Source organism: Terrapene carolina, unplaced genomic scaffold, assembly GCF_002925995.2.
Source record: "Terrapene carolina triunguis isolate 2854851 unplaced genomic scaffold, T_m_triunguis-2.0 Scaffold51, whole genome shotgun sequence".
Lineage (NCBI taxonomy): Eukaryota > Metazoa > Chordata > Testudines > Emydidae > Terrapene > Terrapene triunguis.
The window spans coordinates 780,641-800,965 of NW_020664402.1; the positions used below are offsets into that span (position 1 = coordinate 780,641).

The following is a 20,325-nucleotide window of genomic DNA, read 5'->3' on the forward strand; positions in this document are numbered from 1 at the left end:
TCCAATGGGGTCTAAACCCAAATAAATCCGTTTTACCCTGTATTAAGCTTATACAGGGTAAACTCATAAATTGTTCGCCCTCTATAACACTGATAGAGAGATATGTACAGTTGTTTGCTCCCCCAGGTATTAATACATACTCTGAGTTAATTAATAAGTAAAAAGTGATTTTATTAAATACAGAAAGTAGGATTTAAGTGGTTCCAAGTAGTAACAGACAGAAGAAAGTAAGTCACCAAGCAAAATAAAATAAAACGCGCACATCTATGTCTAATTAAACTGAATACAGATAATCTCACCCTTAGAGATGCTTCAGTAAGTTTTTTTTCTCAGACTGGACACCTTCCAGGCCTGGGCACAATTCTTTCCCCTGGTACAGTTCTTGTTCCAGCTCAGGTGGTAGCTAGAGGATTCTTCATGATGGCTCCTCTCTCTCCCTTTGTTCTGTTCCACCCCTTTATATATCTTTTGCATAAGGCAGGAATCCTTTGTCCCTCTGGGTTCCCACCCCTCCTCACTGGAAAAGTACCAGGTTAAAGATGGATTCCAGTTCAGGTGACATGATCACATGTCACTAAGACCCCAAGCCTTCATTCCTCCCAGCCTGACTCACAGGAAGGCCTGCCTGCAAACAGAGCCATTCAGTCAATTGTCCTGGTTAATGGGAGTCATCAAGATTCCAAACCACTATTAATGGTCCACACTTTGTATAATTACAATAGGCCCTCAGAGTTATATTTCATATTTCTAGTTTCAGATACAAGAGTGTTACCTTTATACAAATAGGATGATCAAACTCAGTAGATTATAAGCTTTGTAATGATACCTTACAAGAGACCTTTTGCATGAAGCATATTCCAGTTACATTATATTCACTCATTAGCATATTTTTATAAAATCATATAGACTGTAACGTCACAGATACATTTTAGAGAACAAAGGGAAGACTATTTCACACTGAATCAAGCCATTCACATTACATAGCACATGTGCTTTTGCTACAAGGACGCATTTTGCCTCTTATATTGCGTGCCTGACGGTTTGGTGTGAGACATCACACACACTCAGCTGGGCAACAGAATTCGGCTTGCAGGCAGCCATGGTAAGGCAAAGGGTTTCGGCTTCTTCAACCTTCATAACATGTGGGAATGGTTTCAAACAGCAGCGCCCTCCTTTCCCATACCAAGCAAAGCCCATTGGGTTGGCCATTTAAAAGGAGGGGCTGCGGTTTTAGGGTGAATGTGCAGCACAATCCAACCTCCCCCCCTCCCAATTCTCTGGGATGATCGCTTCACCCCCCACCACCACCGCGTGGCTAGTATCAGGGAAGATCCCTGTCAGCCAAACGCGAACAGCTTAGCATGAACGGGCCTCCCCCCACTGCAAGGCTAACAGCAGGGATGATTTATTTTCAGCCAAAGGCAAACAGCCAAAGCCTGGGCCCATTTGCTGCAAGGTTTTGTTCTGCAGTGATTCCAGACTACTTGCTACTGGCTTGGCATGGTAAATTAGTCATTAAAAATGCTTGCTTTTAAACCCTGTATTATATTTACAAAGGTACACTCACCAGAGGTTCCTTCTCCGGCTTCATGGTCTGGGAGCCCGCCTTGGGAGGGTTGGGAGGGTATTGGCTCCAGTGTGATGAACAGTTCCTGGCTGCCAGGGAGACGGGATTCTCTGCTTGCCTGCTGTGTGCTATGCTCAACCTCCTTCTCCTCATCTTCAAACTCCTCATCCCTGTTGCGTGAGACTCCCCCCTTGCAGGTGTCCACGGACAGTGGTGGGGTAGTGGTAGGGCCCCCCTCTAGAACTGCATGGAGCTCATCATAGAACCAGCATGTATGGGGCTCTGACCTGGAGCAACCGTTTGCATCCTTTGTTTTTTGGTAGGTTTGCCTCAGCTCCTTAACTTTCACGCGGCACTGCTGTGTGTCTCTGTTGTAGCCTCTGTCCATCATGCCCTTGGAGATTTTGGCAAATATATTGGCATTTCGTCTTTTGGAACGGAGTTCTGCCTGCATGGATTCGTCTCCCCATACAGTGATCAGATCCAGTACCTCCCATTCGCTCCATGCTGGAGCTCTTTTGCGATTCTGGGACTCCATGGTCACCTGTGCTGATGAGCTCGCCATGCTGGCCAAACAGGAAATGAAATTCAAAAGTTCACGGGACTTTTCCTGTCTACCTGGCCAGTGCATCTGAGTTGAGAGTGCTGTCCAGAGCGGTCACAATGGAGCACTCTGGGATAGCTCCCGGAGGCCAATACCGTTGAATTGCGTCCACACTACCCCAAATTCGACCCAGCGAGGTCGATTTTAGCGCTAAACCCCTTGCCGGGGAGGAGTACAGAAAATCGATTTTAAGAGCCCTTTAAGTCAACAAAAATGGCTTCATCGTGTGGACGGGTGCAAGGGTAAATCGACTTAACGCTGCTAAATTCGACCTAAATTCGTAGTGTAGACTGGGGCCTAGTAATCTTTAACTTGGTCTTCCCCTGTTTTAGCCCCAGATCCTACCTCATTTTCACTGGTGTTCACTATAGTAGACGTCTGACCGCTACTAACCTTTTTGGTGAAAACTGAAACAAAAAAGTCATTTAGCACTTTTGCCATATCCATGTTGCTGTTATTGTCTTCCCCCCCTCCGAAGGTTCAGTGGTGACCTGATCACAGTCTGTAATTTTCTACATGGGGAAAGATTTCTGATAGCAGAGGGCTGTTTAATGTAGCAAAAAAAGGCAGAAAAGATGGAATGGATGGAAACTGAAGCCAGACAAATTCTGGCCTTGACTACATGGGGAAATAGACTGGTATACTCTGCAATAGCTCTTCAGGAATAGTTCCCCCGTGGATACTTCTTTCTGGAATAAAATCACTTTTATTCCTCAGATAAGTCAAGTCAGAGTCATTCCCGACTACCTGAATTCTACTGTTGTCAGTCGGCGGGCATGTGTGTGTTCTCTCCGTATGCCGTCCCAACTCTGCATAGGTAGCTGGCCCAGCAGATCTCGAACGTACTACCCAGAAAGACCACAGACGTGGTTTGGTGGCGAAGGCGCTCGGCCAGGTTAGTTGTCGATGAGACATGGTCCTAGCACCCTGACTCTGTGGTCATGGGTACGCTACCACATGTATGCCCGCGACAATGGTACCCGCTCAGTCAGCGGTGGAACTTTCCACTGACCCCTCAGCTGGACAAAGGTGCCCCACTATGATTTCTGTTTTATACATTGATACAAACAAGTTACGTATCACATGCCTGACATGGTTAGTTACCAACCCTCCACTTTGTACCTGTTGGTTCAAATAAAACATCTCCATGCAAAATTCTGTAATCCTGTTCTTGTCTGGTGCGGGGTCAGTGTGGTCCTGTACCATCTCCAAGGAATGGGTTTATGCCATGACTCTCTGTTGGGGTGTACCTGTGCTAGCCTTCTGGAAGGTGTTTACATGAGTACCTCATACTTCTTAGTGTCCTGTGGCACCTTATAGACTAACAGACATATTGGAGCATAAGCTTTCGTGGGTGAATACCCACTTAGTCAGATGCATGACGCAGATGCAGGCATGCATCTGACGAAGTGAGTATTCACCCACAAAAGCTTATGCTCCAATACGTCTGTTAGTCTATAAGGTGCCACAGGACTCTTCGTCACTTTTTACAGATCCAGACTAACATGGCTACCCCTCTGATACTTCATACTTCTTAGACATGAGTGTGTTTTTCCCGAGTTCCTGTGCTGGACAATGAACTTATAGGCAAGTGTCTGCTTCATGACAAGGTCTGCCTTCTGCTCATAGCCTGGCTTTTGCTGACTGTGGTTCAAGCCTCAGGTCTTGCTCCCAGCTCTCTGCTGCATCTACCAGACTAGTTATTCCAGAAAAGCTGCGTAATCACAACCCAGTTTGCCAGCTTTGCACAATGCGTCATTTCAGTTCAGCAAACAGAAGGGGATGGGTAGTGAGCCAAACTGGATGGGGAAATCGCTGATTCATCGCATGCAGCCAGCAAAGTTTCTTCCTCATTGCACGGAGCTGACTTTCCTCAGCCTCGGTAGAACTGGGTCAGAGAGCCCGGGGTGTGCAGAGATGCAGCTCCCATTGAAATCACTAGTGCTCTCTCTGTGTTGGGAAGGTAGGCACCAAAATGTCTGCGCCTGGTCTACGCTAGTACTTCCACCTGTGCTTCCACCAACACACTAGCGCTTACACCATTGTGGGGGAAGGAGGAATAAAATCTTCCAGTGCAGACAAAGCCTCCAGGCTACTAGTTTTCCTTAGTATCATTTGTGCGGCATTGATTTCATCATGTATTTCACTTCCAGCCCAGTCAGCTTTCATTTAAAACAACAATGGTTACAGAAAACGCTGGACATTATGATTCACTACTGGCTCAAATATAAACAGAACCCAGATTTAATTACTTGTCCGATTGCATGACTTGTTTAAGCCCATCTGGTGATTTTGGGTGGCCTGATTCATGATAGATGATCATCTGGGGTTAGCTGTGTGGTTTGTATTACAGGAGCACACAGAGGGTCTAACGGAGATGAGCCCCCCGACTTGTGCCAAGTGCTGCACAGACATCATCAGAACATGAGTGAGATAGAGTGAGAGGGCCAGTCCCTGCTCCAGCAAGCGTACAGTCTAAAAAGACAAGCCAGACTGAGGGAAACTGAAGTAAGAGCTCTGGCATCACAGCCCAGTGTTTTAACCGCAAAGCTGAAGGAAGAGGATGTGGCTTGGAGTCTTTACAAGCAAATGATACCATAATGTAATCCAGGGGTCGGCAACCTCTGGCACGCGGCTCGCCAGGGCGAGGGATGTGCTGGCCGTGGCTTCCCGCCGCCACCCCTATTGGCCTGGGACGGCGAACCGCGGCGAGTGGGGGCAGCGATCGGCCGAACCTGCTGCCTCAGCAGGTAAATAAACTGGGCCGGCCCGCCAGGGTGCTTACCCTGGCGAGCCGCGTGCCAGAGGTTGCCGACCCCTGATGTAATCCATATTTTCATTCCTAGAAGGGACCGTTATGCTTCTTGAGTCTGACATAACACAGAGCGATTCCTCTCCTCTGGACTCTTTCCCATTTCTCCACATTCTTCCTAAATGGTGGTGCCCATAACTGGATGCCGCGCTTCAGCTGAGGCCTCACCTGTGCCGAGCAGAGCGGGACAATGACCTCTTGTGTCTTACATGCCACACTCCTGTTAATACATCCTGGAATCATATTAGCCTTTTGTGCAGCTGCATCACACTGATGACTCCTGTGCAGTTTGTGATCCATCATAACCCCCCAGATCTTTTCCAGCCGTGTGACCACCTAGCCAGTTATTCCCCAGTTTGTAGCTGTACATGTGATTTTTTTCCTTCCTAACTGAAGTACTTTGCACTGTCTTTATTGAATTTCACCTAGTTGATTTCAGACCAATTCTCCAATTTGTCAAGGTCCTTTTGAGTTCTATCCCTGTCTTCCAAAGTGCTTGCAACCCTTCCCAGCTTGGTGTCTGCAAATTTTATAAGTCTACTCTCCACTCCATTCTCCAGTCATTAATGAAAATATTGACTAGTACCAGACCCAGGATTGACCCCTGTGAGACCCCATTAGATACACCCTCCCAATTTGACAGCAAACCATTGATATCCACTCTTTGAGTATGGTCTTTCAACCAGTTGTTCACCCACCTTACAGTAAATTCATCTGGACCACATTTCCCTAGGTTGCTTATGAGAATGTCATGCGGAACTGTGTCAAAAGTCATACTAAAATCAAGCTATATCACATCTACTACTTCCCCCATCCACTAGGTCACTAATTCTGTCAAAGAAGGAAATTAAGTTGGTTTGGCATGATTGTTCTTGACAAATCCATGCTGACTATTCCTCATAACCCTATTCTCCTGCAGATACTTATACATTGATTGTTTTAATAATTTGCTCAAGTAACTTTCCAGGTATTGAAATTAGACTGACTGGTCTATAATTCCCCAGGTACTCCTCATTCCCCTTCTTAAAGATAGGTACTATGTTTGCTCTTCTCCAGTTTTCCGGGGCCTCTCCTCTCCTCCAGGAGTTCTCAAGAAAATTGCTAATAGCTTCAAAATGGCTTTAGCTATTTCCTTAACTACCCTAGCCTGAATTTCACCAGGCCCTGTTGACTTGAATACATTTAACTTATCTAAATATTCTTTAACCTGTTCTTTCCCTATTTTGGCTCATGTTCCTTCCCCCTGGTTGTCAATATTTATTGTGTTGAGTATCTGGTCACCATTAACCTTTTTAGTGAAGACTGAAGCAAAATAGGTATTACACACCTCAGCTTTCTTGATGTCATCTGTTATTAGCTCTCCTTCCCTGCTAAGTAGTGAACCTACATTTTCCTTCATCTTTCTCTTGCTTCTAATGGATGTATGTAAAGAAACTCTTCTTATTGCCTTTAATGTCCCTGGTCAGGTGTAACTCATTTTGCCTTTCTGATTTTGTCCCTACACATTTGTGCTGTTCTTTTTTACTCCTTCTTAGCAATTGGACCAGGGTTCCACTTTTTGTAGGATTCCTTTTTGATTTTCAGGTCATTAGAGAGCTCCTCATGGAGCCATATAAGCCTCTTACTGTTCTTCCGAGCTTTCCTTTGCATCAGGCTAGTTTGCAGTTGTGCCTTTAACGTTGTCTCTTTGAGGAACTACCAAGTCTCCTGAACTCCTTTTTCCTTCAGATTTTCTTCCCAGAGGACTTTACCTACCAGTCCTCTGAGTTTGTCAGTCTGCTTTTTAGAAGTCCGTTATCCTTATTCTGCTGCTCTGGCTCCTTCCTTTCCTTAGAATCGTTAACTCTATCATTTCATCATCACTGTCTCCCAGACTGCCTTTCACCTTCAGATTCCCTGCCAGCTCCTCCCTGTCAGTCAGAATCAACTCTATCATGTCTGTCCCCCTGGTTACTTCCTCCACTTTGTGGAACAAAAAGTTGTCCCTGATACATTCCAAGAACATATTGGAAATGTTGTGTTTTGCTGTATAACTTTCCCAACAGGGGTCTGGGTAGCTAAAGCCCCCCATTACTACCAGGCCCTGTGTTTTGGGTATTTCAGTTTTGTGGCTCTTTACTGAACCTTTTGCAATTTGTCAACATCTTTTCTGAAGTGCGGCCACAAGAACTGGTCCCAGTCTCCAGGGATCTTCTCATTAACACTGGGACTGATGTCCAGCTATCTGGCATTTTTCTGTTTGTTTCTCTGTCCGTGCCTTGGCAACTTCTGAAACCCACATCCGATCCATTCCCAAAAGCCAGGGAATGTTCGAGGGAGCAGTGGGAAGAGCCCTATTGATTTTGGTGAAAATCAGAAACCTGGAAATACCGGATTTCCACTAACGTCAGCACCAGAGTTCCTGCTTGCTGCTGTGGCCAGAGGAAGGTCTCTGGCACACCCTGCTGCTTCGTGAAGAGACGAGAGGCAGCAGCTTACTAGAGGGTCCTTGCTTCCTTGCTTTCGTAGGCTGAGCCATATACCCAGCCGCCCCCCCACCCCACTTTGGTCAGCTCTTTGCCAGCCCTTGCCCTCCATTCCAGCCAGTCCCCCCCCCCCAGCTGGGACCCTTGCTTCCCCCACCCTACCCTGGCCAGGCCCCCCAGCCAGCACCCCCAGCCTGTGGCAGATTAGCCAATGGGCTGATGGGGCCTGTGGGCCTGGGCCCAGCCAATTGGGGGCCCCCGGAAAAATGAGCGCCCGAGCAGAAACCCACTGCAGGGTGGATGAAGCCTGGAGCCCTGGCAGAAGCCACAGGGTGGGCAGGGGAAGCCCCAGCACCCTGACCCCAGTACCCGGCAGAAGCGCCAGGCAGGCAGGCGTGTCTAATTGAAGCATAGACATACGTGAAGCTACTGATGAAAATTGCTCTATAAGAGTCGGGGGGGGGGGCTGTTAATTAGTATTATTTATTCTGCACCCATTTCTTTGCCTTAAATTTTCTTCATGGTAATGTCCTTCTCCCACCTCCCAAGCATTTCAGCACACTAGACTTAGCCTGATCCTGAATGGAGCCAACTACTAGCAATTTGAGCTGAGCGAATAATTGTTTTTTCAGTTCGGTGGCCGAACAGACAAATCCAAAAAAGAAAATTTGGTTTGTTTCTAACCGGATCTGAATTTGGGGGGGAAGGGGCGGGGTTCTTGCCAAGACAAAAAACTGGAAAAATGTTGTTCGGGTGACTGTTTGTTTGGATCAGCATTTTGAAACACATTTCAAATCCTAACAATATTTTTGACATTTTTCCATTTAAAAATGTCATTTTTGATTTGACGCTTAGTTTCAAAATGCACAACACCTTCAAAAGACGATCCGGGAAGTTACATTCCTAACTCTGTTGGCTCCAAAAATCATGGAGTGAATAAAGACTCTGGATTTATGGTTCATTTCAACAATCTGTAACCCAGGAACTCTTCTTTTTCCTAAGACTTTGGAGGTATTGATTGCCCACTTCACCTTGAATGTTCTCTTGCAACATGTGTTAACTCTTCAGCTGTTCCATCTTTGTATTTAGCTGTGACGTTCTAGGTGCCTTTCCCAGACCTGAAGAAGAGCTCTGTGTAAACTCAGAACTTGTCACTTTCAGCAGCAGAAGTTGGCCCAATAAAAGATATAACTTCAGCCACTTGTGTCTCTCATATCCTGGGACCAACCCAGCTAGCGCAACACTCCAAACAAGTTTCAAAAATGTCATTTCAAAATAATTCATCTCGGGTTGTTTTGTCTAAGTGAAAAGTTTTGACATTTCCAAAATGTTTGTTCTCATTTTTTTCTGCCAAACTGTTCCTCAGACTCAACCTGAATTGATGCCCCAAAAAGTACATTTTTGGTAAATGTACTTTTTTTTTTTTTGGTTTTGCCAAAAAAAAGCTTCCCCTAGCTGTACACACAGTTCTTCCTGGAGTTAATGAAAACTGCCGGCGCTCAGCTGCACCCAGGATTGGACCTCACATTTATAGCAGTGAATTTTGTTAGGAATCATACTCTGGTGGTGTAGCAAGGTGGGTAGGCTCCACCGGTCTCCTGGCAAACAGGGTTAAACATCTTGTCCTAGGCAGAGCCGCATCTTCTGCAGTGATTACAGAGAGATTCAGCTAGCAAGCCTAAGTGATCAGTGGGCGGGTATGCTGGCGGACTGAAGAGACAGGAGGCAGTGCATCTCTCTGGGAATAGAAACATTAGCAGGGAAAGGACTCCAGGAGCTTGCCACAACTGAAGTGAGATGGCTTCCTTATCATGTTCATGGTTTGGACTGGGAGGAAACTTGAGGGCTCGCCTGGGCCACAGTGAAATTACTTGGGGCAGAATTCACTCCCTGGTGGAGAGACAGCATAAGGTCTATGTCCCACATATGTCCAAAGGGCTGAAGCCGGACATTTGTGGGGCATAGACCTTATGGAATTGAAGTGCAGTGAGAGGGTTTTCATCCTTCATTTGCATGCTCCTTTGTGGGGGTCTCCTTCCCAGGTCAGGTTAGTTTCTCAGTATTGATCACTGAGTTTCCTTTTTTCGGGTACTTCACCCGCTTGTGAAATTTAAAAAAATATCTTTATGTCCCCATACCTCTGAGGAATTTCCCAGCTAAACAACGCCTTCTTCCTCTTCTGCCCTCTATATCATGCTCCTCCATCAGCTATGAGGAACCAATCGACACTGAGACACTCAGAGAGAAAGAGACAGAGAACAGTCCTCCAGTAGGAAGGGCCGGCGGCACGCATCACACAGGTATTGTGCTCAGAGCTCATCTGCAGCTGGCAATATCGAGCTGGCACTTGGGGTTGGGAATTCCTGATCAGCAGCATTGCTGTTTTACAAGGCAGCCTCACCTGCAGTGGAGGCATATAAGAATACAGGGCATGCTGTCTTAGAAAAGCTTTGTAATAGGTGGTGCAAACTGTATTTGGGGCTTTGAACTCAGGGACAGCTTGATTCTCAGAGGTGCTGAGCTGAAATCATTGGGAGCTGCAAGCGCTCGGCATCTCTGACAAATATTTGCTTTTAAAGACTAGTTGGCATGCAATATCTATCAATCCTTGATCGATCAATTGATCTACAGGGTGATCCAGCTGGCTTGCTTGTTTTCACAATAAGTTCTCACCTAGATACAACTCTATTTGGGGAGAGGGATAGCTCAGTGGTTTGAGCATTAGCCTGCTAAACCCAAAGTTGTGAGTTCAATCCTTGAGGGGGCCACTTAGGGAGTTGGGGCAAAAATCAGTATTTGATCCTGCTAGAGGGGGCTGGACTCAATGACCTTTCAAGGTCCCTTCCAGTTCTAGGAGATGGGATATCTCCATCTATTTATTTCTCTTTTCACCATAGTATCAAAAGGGCAAACATATCAAATCACCCTATTGTTACAGCAAATATTCCTGTTTCCAGGTGTTCTGCCACCAGCTCCCTGGCTTTATTGCTACAAGGGCAGATTCAGCAGTGGCGTAAGGGGACACACAGCCGACTAATTTCAGTGGCCTGTATGTTAGGAGACAATCTCTCTTTCTCCATGGCTGGCTGGAGGTGCACAGGGTGCAAGGGTGATCATCTTTGTTTTTTTCCCCTCAGGTTTCATAGCGAGAAGCAGCCATGGCAGCCGTTCCTGATGTACAGGAGGAGTTTATGGAGTTCTGCAGGTAACCTTGGATTTACTGACTCCCTGTGTTCTAGGGTCTCAGAGCTGAGGATTCTTGCTGGAGTTTCAGGGTGAAACTCACCCCAGTGCAAAGAAACAGCATGAGGCCTAGGTAACGCTTAAGGCCAGCTTCAGCCCAAACACTAGCAATGCCAGCAAATCTTTGTAGTGTTAAGTCTCCTGAGCTTACGAGAAGTGTAAATGCCTTCGCCACTCGTCCCTGAACCTGTAACTGCTGTAGAATCTCTTCTCCGGGGAATAACTGGCTTTGTTTGTTTGTCCCTCGTTTACAGTGTGAACGATGAACAGTTCTACGAAGTCGACCACCCTTACTTGGGGAAGGTAAGGCTCAGCCTCTCAGTCCAACAGCCCTTCCTGGGGATTTTATATCCTGGTGAAAGAGGGGTCAGGCCCCAGTTAGGTCCCACGTGATAGTGGGATAGTGTCCTCCTTGGACCTAGGAGCCATAGAATGTCTGGCCCAGTGAAACTTCACGACTGGGCTATAGCAAAAGCATGTCCACCATGTCTGGCTACCTGCTGTTAGCGTCCCCTCATCATTCAGCCCCCACCCTCTGGGGGAAAGCGAAGGAGGCTGGCTTGCAATCAGTGGTGGTGCTGGCCAGGCAGGTGGCAAGTGGCTGGGGGATGGTTTGCTCCAGTCTCCCTGAAGCCGTCAATCTAGAGGACACCTTGAGGGACACTGGCAGACGCTTCTCCTGTCCCCTGCTGGGGGAAAGTAGGGGGCAGGGCATTCGCTGGCAGGGGGAGCTGCAGCTCACACTGGGGGCCACTGGCCCACTGGCATCAGTGGAGTTGCGTTGTCCCCCATGGGTGCTCTCAGCACAGAACAGGCACTGACAGGAATCCTGGGGTGGATCTGAGAGGAGATTCCTACCACTGGCCCGCCTCGTGGAGGGGGAAGAACCTGGCTCGGCCTTGGCGGCTGCAGGGCCTAAAGTAGCTCTTACAGGAGGGTGGGGCAGCAGCTTGTTTCACAGTGCTTTCCTTGCCCACAGAGCTCCGACCAAGGCCCGAGCCCCTGCTCCCTGTCCCAGAGCCTCTCAGCCTGCGATGTGGGCATCCAGTTGCAGTTCACGGAGCAGACCTCTCGCCAGGTCTTCCGCAGGTCCGTGGTGCTGGTGGTCGCCATAGAGAAGATGAAAAAGGCATCGAAAGCAAGGCCCTTCACGGACGATGATTTGAGGAGCATCTTCGACACCGTCTTCGGTACGGCCCGGGGGATCCCTGGAGCTAAGCGACCCCATCCAAGGGTTGGGGCTGAGGGGGACTCACAAGGGGCTTTGGAGCCTAATGCCAGCTCTGTGTGTCAGGGGACAAGTCTCGAGCTACAGAGCTACCAAAGGCATTTACATGCCACCAGATTGTCTAAGGCCCAGATCCTCAAAGGTATTGAAATCAATGCGAGTTAGGTGATGTCCTGAGCCTGAACACCTCACAATATTTAATGCCTTTATCCCACAGCACCCCTGTAGGGCTGGGCTAATCTCCACATTGGGAAACTGAGGCACGGATGGACGAAGTGACATGCCCATGGTCACACAGGGAGTCAGTGGCAGAGCAGGGAACTGAACCCAGGTCTGCCAAGGTCTAGGCTAGTGCCCTAACCACGGGACCTGTCCATTCCCCTTGCTCAGCCGTAGTTTCTCCCCCAGTGCAATGGAGCTGATGATCCAGTGTTTTGGGATCGATGGGTGAGAACGGCAGAGTCTGATTGTTACCAGTTCATTCCCCCTGCATCCCAGCAGGAGCACCAGGTGCATGAGACCTGGTTCCTGGAAGGGTGAGAGGTCAAGTCCCTCGGATAGGAAAGGGGAGGCCAATATGCACTTTTGCTCCAGTCAGGAAAAGGCACCCGTCGCTGTGGGTCACAGGCAGCTCTTCAGTCCCCAGGCTCTGAGCAAATACTTTAACTGCGTGTTGCAGCAAATTCACATCTGCCAGAAACTCTGCACTGAGAAGCAAAGCAGGACTCCAACCCCCGGCCCCACAGCACAGGCCCTGCCACTAAGGAAAAGGGGGAATCCCCATTAGCTGTTACCTGTACGGGGCCTATGACAGACAGCTTGGCAGTGTTGAGTAAATCACAAACACACCGATCAGTTCCTTGCACTCTGAGTCACTCTGGGGACCACGTGCAGGAGAGGCGAGCGTGGGCTCAGAGAATGGGAGTAGCTATTAACCCTTGTGCACTTGTTTGATCTTGTTTTCAGAGACCATCTCATTCGAGAGGCACAATGTCACCCACGCAGTGGATTCCATTTACCGTTACTTCAGATCCATCTCCTACGAAATACGGGACACTGACCAGAAGTGCTTCAAGCTGGAGGCTCCCGCCCAGCTGGTGGCTATGCATTTGCAAGGCCCCAACATCAGACACCAAGGTAAGGTCTGGACGATACCCAAGTGTTAGCCCAAACCTTCGCCCAAAATGCTAGCCAAACCTTTGACTTTCCCCCGATGAAGGAACTGAATCTCTGGCGCTCTCCCATGCACTCTGCTCATCCGTCTTTGGGCTACATTATTTCTATTCTGGGTGATACCAGAAGCCCCCCGAGAAACCTGATCTGATTAAGTTTCCAGGCTGGATCAGTTTTCACAGGTCTGGTTTCCCATCTGAACTGGCCCTGAGAACATCAAGGCCAACCAAAGAGACAGCCATGCCATGCCAGTCCCTTATTAAAGGCCAGGGTGGGCCCCCGGCAATCCCAAGAGAGGGTCCTTCCTCTATGTTGAACTCCTTGCTCCTCACATCTGCCAAAGGAGCTGGTCTGAATCCTGCACTCCGGTCCCTGATTTCCACCCGGGGCCGCCAGATTGGAGAATGTGACCTTTCGTATGTTCCAAGCCCCCAGTGAGACGCCAGGGGAACCCCGGGGGCGTAAACGCTGCATGGCTTTGGCCCGGGACATTCTGAGCACATGACAAGGCAGCCTGCGGAGTGGCTCCCCTAGTTAGCTCCCAGCGCTGGCTGCATCTCTCCCCGCAGAATGCAGACAGCCGTTCTCTGTGCCATTGCTGATTCCGTATTTTCCTCCATCTTGCAGTGAAGTTAAACATGGCTCTCTACAGACCGAAAAGCGGCACAAGCAACCAGGGCTCCATGAGGTTTCCGGTCGCTCTGGGCATCAAGGGGAGAAGTCTCTACCTGTCCTGTGTGCACAATGGCAAGCAACCAGTGCTGCAGCTGGAGGTAAGGGGTTGGGGGTTTCCAGGCTCTGGCATCTGTCTCGCCACTCGCTTTCTGAGAAACCAAGAACCGCCTGCTCAAGAAGTAAAGTGGGTCTCTGCTCGGAGGAGGGCTTGTGGCATCCTCTTTCCGTCACGGCAGGGCCACAGCAAAGTTGCCAGCCCTATAAACCACCGCTGGGCCCTGCGAGCTGAGCGGGGATCCATCTGCCTCCTGCGCCAGCCCCAGCGATAAAGCTAGAGCTTAGTAAATCATTCTGTGGATGATGCACGAGCCGGGCTCGATTCCAGCTCCTGCAGCAGATCGGACTGGGACTCCCCCTGGCTCTGATCAGGCCCCCACAGGCTGTGGGATCACCCAGCACCCAAACCCATTGCTTCCATGTCTCCCCTCCCCCGGGCGAGAACTAGCATAATCCCAGGCTGCTTGGGGGACATTCCCAGCCTCCAGCAGCACTGGATATCTGTGGATCCCAGCCCCAGAGCTCCCTGCCCACTCCTCCTCCCCTGGCAATGGGTAGAGCACTGGAGTGGGAACCAGGAGAGCTCTTCCTGCTAGATCTGGTTAAAAAGAGAGGCCTGGCATAGCTCTCTCCTCTGGCCTCTCTTTCTAACCGGGCATCCCTTTGTGCCACAGGAGGCCGATATCCTGAAGGACGTCGATGGAGCCAAGCTGGAGCGCTTCATCTTCTACAAGGTGGAAAACGAGAGCACGGCCCAGTTCGAGTCAGCCGCCCACCATGGCTGGTACATTTGCACCTCCCCCCAGAACAACCAGCCCGTTAGCGTCACCAACCGGCTCGGGGAAGTGTTCATCACCAACTACTTCCTCACCCAGTCCAAGCGCTGAGCGCACATCCCAAACCGGCAGTTACTGGTTTCAGCAGAATCTTTGTATGTACTAAGTACATGGGGGAAAAGTTGTATTTATGAGTGAACCCTGGCTCACGGCTCAGAGACGTGATTGTAACACGTCTCTAACATGTATGTATTGTGTCTTTCTGTTTGCTTTGTGCCCTGCCCTATCCTAGAGCATGGGCCAGTGGCCCCAGCATCTAGAATTAACCTCTTACTGGCATGGGAGCTCTATATTAGAGCCCTCTTTATTAGAGGCTTATCTTGGTGGCTGTCTCTTCTCTCCCACCTTCCACAGCTTCGGCGACCAAGCTTACGCCGATGCCCCTGGCTTGTGGATCTCCCCCAGACCCACTTTAACCTCTCCTTTCTAAGCTGCATCAGCCCAACCATGCAGTTTTGCTGGGGGGTTTCCATTCTGTGTTGGAGGATCATTGTATATTAATTTAATGTAAATTATCTGTGCTGCACCCGGAGGGCCTCATTAATTATTATTGTTCATATCACACCACGAGGCCCTGAATCTGCAAACACTCAGCCCCAGCTCCTCAAAGATATGTAGGCTCCTATCTCCCACTGGCGGTTTGGTGCCTAAATACCTTTGAGGAGACAGGCCTTAGAGACTTGGGTAAAGTTACTCAATTGGTTGCAGGATCAGGGCCCAGTTGCGTTAAGAATTTTTCCCCTGTTCCCTATGGAAACCAGAATTTTGCCAATGAGTTTAAAAGCAGTGATACTCAGACTAAGGCTCATGAGCCACATGTGTCTCTTATTGTGTCTCTTCAGCTCATGATATTAAAACACTGTGATTTAATTATTAACAATCTAAGTTATTAACCAATCAGGATGTTTTTTACTATGTTAGTAACTGATTGTAGTTGATAAAAGAATAATACTTGGTCAGTCATTTTGCTGTGAGACTAATATATACATACATTAAATATAAATATTAGAGACAGGAATGGCCATCATCATGCAGCATTATTTTTTTTCCCTGTAAAAATGCTATTGTGTTGTTGTTTCAATACAAGATTAAGTTGCTCTATTTCACTGTTGGTAACTTCTGTTAACATGTTAATTATAAATGAGGGTATTTTTGGAATTTATTTATTGACCAATTTAATATTGCCGGGCTGATTTTTAATAAACAAACCTGTACTGGTGATCGCATTGTTCTGCTTGTAACTTCTGTTGCCTGTGTGCATGGCAGTCAACAAATTGGGTCGGACCAGAAGTCAAAGAAAATCCAGATTACCAGCTATTTTCATAGAATATTAAGGTTGGAAGAGACCTCAGGAGGTCAGCTAGTCCAATCCCCTGCTCAAAGCAGGACCAACACCAACTAAATCATCCCAGCCAGGGCTTTGTCAAGCCGGGGCCTTAAAAACCTCCAAGGATGGAGATTCCACCACCTCCCTAGGTAACCCATTCCAGTGCTTCACCACCCTCCTAGTGAAATAGTGTTTCCTAATATCCAACCTAGACCTTCCCCACTGCAACTTGAGACCATTGCTCCTTGTTCTGTTATCTGCCACCACTGAGAATAGCCGAGCTCCATCCTCTTTGGAACCCCCCTTCAGGTAGTTGAAGGCTCCTATCAAATCCCCCCTCACTCTTCTCTTTTGCAGACTCAATAACCCCAGTTCCCTCAGCCTCTCCTTGTAAGTCATGTGCCCCAGCCCCCTAATCATTTTCATTGACCTCCACTGGACTCTCCCCAATTTGTCCACATCCCTTCCATAGTGGGGGGGGGGGGCAAAACTGGACGCAATACTCCAGGTGTGGCCTCACCAGCGTCGAATACAGGGGAATAATCATTTCCCTCGATCAGCTGGCAATGCTCCTACTAATACAGCCCAATGTGCCGAATGAAGGATTTGCCACATTTCATGGGGTTCTAGCATTTGCTAATTGTGAGTGTTTGGACAGCTGTCAAAATGCTCCTGGAAGGTGAATTTTGGGGAATTTTAGCACAGATTCCACAGCCAAAAATCCCTAGTGAAAAATTCATTATTGGTGTGATGAAGTGGGACTGTTCTTAATGTTTCCTCTGAATACTGTGTGGGTGCCTCAGTTTCCCCTATGCATTTCTTAAGTCTCCAGTGTGCATAAATGGCCACACTCTGTATCCTGGCAACAAATGGCTGGGGCCCTTCCCCCCTGCAAGGGAATAGCTAAAGGTGAACAAAGATCAGGTGACCTCCTGGCCCGGGAAAGAGACAAAGGCCAGAAAGGAGGGGCTGGAGGGGGTTTCAGTTTGGATCTGGCTGGGGATGGGAAGTGAGGGCAGATGGGATTGTCTGGCTCGCTGGGCCCCAGAAAGGACCCGGCTGAGGGGGTCCCGTTCTCTGTACCTACAAGCTCTGTTTTAGACCGTGTTCCTGTCATCTAATAAACCTCTGTTTTACTGACTGGCTGAGAGTCACGTCTGACTGCAAAGTTGGGGGTGCAGGACCCTCTGGCTTTCCCAGGACCCCACCTGGGTGGACTCGCTGTGGGAAGCGCACGGAGGGGCATATGCTGAATGCTCCAAGGTCAGACCCAGGAAGGTGAAGCCGTGTAAGCTTCTTGCCCTGAAGACAGTCTGCTCCAAGGGAGAGGAGGCTCCCCAAAGTCCTGACTGGCTTTGTGGGGAGCAGTTCCAAAGCATCGCCCGGGGACTCTGTGACAATTGGCTATTTGTTACTTTTCTGTTTCAAAAGGTTCAGTCATCCAACCAGGGTGTAGAAACAATTCCATGTGATTTGGATAAACAGCCACTCGCCAAGAGCTGAAAATCTGTCCAAATAATACTGATGCATCTCTAATCAATTTGTAGAAATCAGTATCAATTCCTGAATGATTCACTAACCAAAAGGGGATACCTGCGTGTCAGGCGCTGGCTAAGTACCCCATGCCACTGCGGAGTGACTGGTGCACAAAGAAAATAATAGCCTACTACTACTGGGAGCTAATGAAGCTACTCCTTTAGTTCCAGTGCTAAAAGCATGTGCTTTTGGCGTTGCTTGTCTCCGGTTTGATCCCCACTGATGAGCTGGGGGGAGGATATTGCATGATTAGCCCAAGTGATAAGCATGTTTGTGGCGGGTTGCCCCCCTTTAAGATGCCACCTAATGTGCTGGAATACCACTGAGCCTGCCTGTTCTGCCAGCCTGGGCACCTTTTTACCTGGCTTGCTGAGCCAGGCTATTAAGTCTCCTCCGGCACACACACACAGGCACACTGAGATCAGCTCTGGGGAGACTCAGCTTCAGGGACTTGCCCCAGCACTCAGGTGTCCACCTCTGTTGGAGTGCTGACCCAAAGGTATATTATGAAATCCACCTCCTCCCTCAATGTGGTGGAAGGAATGCACAGTCTCTTCCCCCCTACCCCGTATTATGAATTGCACAAACGGGGTTATATTATAAACAAGAAATAAATGTATTAACTACAAAAGGTGGTTAAAGAGATAGCAAACAGAACAAAGCAGATTACTAAGCAAATAAAACAAAACATGCAAACTAAGCTTGTTTCACTAAAGAAATTGGTTCAGTAATTTCTCACCCTAGATATTGTTACAGGCAGATTGCAGAAAATCTTAAAAGGCAGCTGCTCTGGTCTGCAGCTTGAGACCTCAGATATTACTACTCACAAGCTAGACGCCCCTCCAGCTTGGGCTCAACCATTCTCCCCCCCAGTTCAGTTCTTCCTTCCAGGTGTTTTTCAGTGTCTTTGGGTGGGGAGGCAGAGGAGAACCATGATGATGTCACTCCCCTACCTTATATAGCTGTTGTGTAAGGCAGGAACCCTTTGTCTTCCAGTGGAAAAACACTGGCCTTCCAAAAGGGGAGGAGGAGTATCCAGTACCAGGTGACTCAGGTCCATGTCTCTGCAGGGCTGTGGCAGCCATTGCTCGTAGGCTGAAGACTGAGCTCTTTTACAGACCATTGTCTTTGCTAATGGGCCGTTAAGCCCTGTCTGGCTTTCTCATTGTTGTACCTGAAGGGCTAGTTGGGGGTGACATCCAAAGTAACCCATTTGAAATACAGATACATAGTCAATATTCCTACCTTCAGATACAGGAATGCATACAAATTGGATAATCACATTCAGTAAATCAGCACCTTTCCAATGATACCTTACATGAGCCATCTTGAATAAAGTACATCTCAGTTCTGTCGGTTCCATCTCATAAGCATATTTCCATAAATAATATGGAGTGTAACGTCACAATGTTCTCAGACCTGACCTTTACTAGAAGCAGAACTGGGTCCATTCATTTCCCCTCACGCTCACAGCCTGGCTTCGCTTCCAGCATTATGTTCCTGTTGCTGGCAATTAGATGGGGCACTCCCCAACATCACTTGAATTCAAGGGCAGCCATCTAAAAGATTACACCCCCCTGCCACGTCAGCTCCACCACCATCCCTCCGACAATCAGTGGACCGAGGGCTCTATGCTAGCTGCATCATGTGCTGGGGAGGAACCCGTACTGCAGCTATTGGGCAGCCACCTGGAACACACCATGAGAGATCCCCAAAGGGGGAGCTACCTCTAGAAACCTGGCTATGCTCCCAGACCTGCCCCCTACCTGAACCACACACACAAGAAGTGTGCAGAGAGGCCAGCTCAGGGGGCTTCTCACCCACCCCCAACAGTGGGAGGCTCTGCACCCAGGCCTCTCACAGGGTGACTGGCCCTTTAAGGGCAGGTGGGTCCAGGCAGGTCCTGTGGTTAAAATCAGGCCGGAGGGTAGACTGGTGAAGCCTGCGGAGAGCAGGGAGACTCCAGGCAGGAAGCCCTGGGAGTTGCTGCAAAGAGCAGGCAGGGACACAAAGGAGCAGGAGGGCTGCATAAGCTGTGCTATGCTACAGAGACTGTCTGGAGCTCCCTGGCTGAGGACCTGGGGGTGCAGGAGCCAGCTAGGAAGTCTGGAGCGTGGAGAATGTCGAGCCTCAGCAGGGATGGGGTAGGCACCATGCACCAAGGGGTGGGAGCCCATTAGGAAGACTGGGGGAGTGGGACAGGACATGCTTGTGTTTCCTGGTGAACTTGGTTAATCAACCCAGTGCCCCGCCCCCAAGCAGGAGTGTGGCTCAACACAGGCTGAAGTTATTGGGGTGCCTAAGAAGGGGAAACTGAGGCAGCAGCAAGTCCAAAGCCAGACTGGGTAGGTGGTACTGCTATGGGGACCTTCAGTGATAAAAATACAAGCCCATGCTATATTTAAACTATATGTTTAAGGTCTACTATGCACCTTAGCTGAGAGCAATAGCAGAATCATAAACCTCTTCTACACTAGAGGGAGCTAGAAACCCATCCTCTCAGTGTGGTCATACATGATAATACTTAGTCCTGCCTTGAGTGCAGGCATAACGAGATCCCAGGGCTCGAAGTTGAAGCTAGACAAATTCAGACTAGAAATAAGGCACAGATTTGTAATTAACCACTGGCATGGATGTGGTGAATTCACTGTCCTGGGATGTCTTCAAAGACTGGAAGCCAGGCTCCAGCTACAGCTTATTTGTCTGGCTGCAGGAATCACTGGGCGAGGTTCCCTGGTCTGGGTTACTCAGAAGGTCAGCCCACAATGGCCCCTTCTGGCCTGGGCCATATTCCCATTTACA

The 20,325-nt window shown here is 48.7% G+C and overlaps 1 protein-coding gene across 1 annotated transcript; it reads left to right on the forward strand.

The window, feature by feature from the left end:
• The first annotated feature begins 10,606 nt into the window (after positions 1-10,606).
• On the forward strand, positions 10,607-14,711 carry LOC112104844 (interleukin-1 beta). The gene is made up of 6 exons (XM_026656834.1): positions 10,607-10,653; positions 10,946-10,994; positions 11,671-11,881; positions 12,886-13,056; positions 13,720-13,865; positions 14,499-14,711. Exons 1-6 carry the CDS (start codon positions 10,607-10,609, stop codon positions 14,709-14,711), a joined length of 837 nt encoding a protein of 278 aa, XP_026512619.1.
• The last annotated feature ends 5,614 nt before the right edge of the window (positions 14,712-20,325 follow it).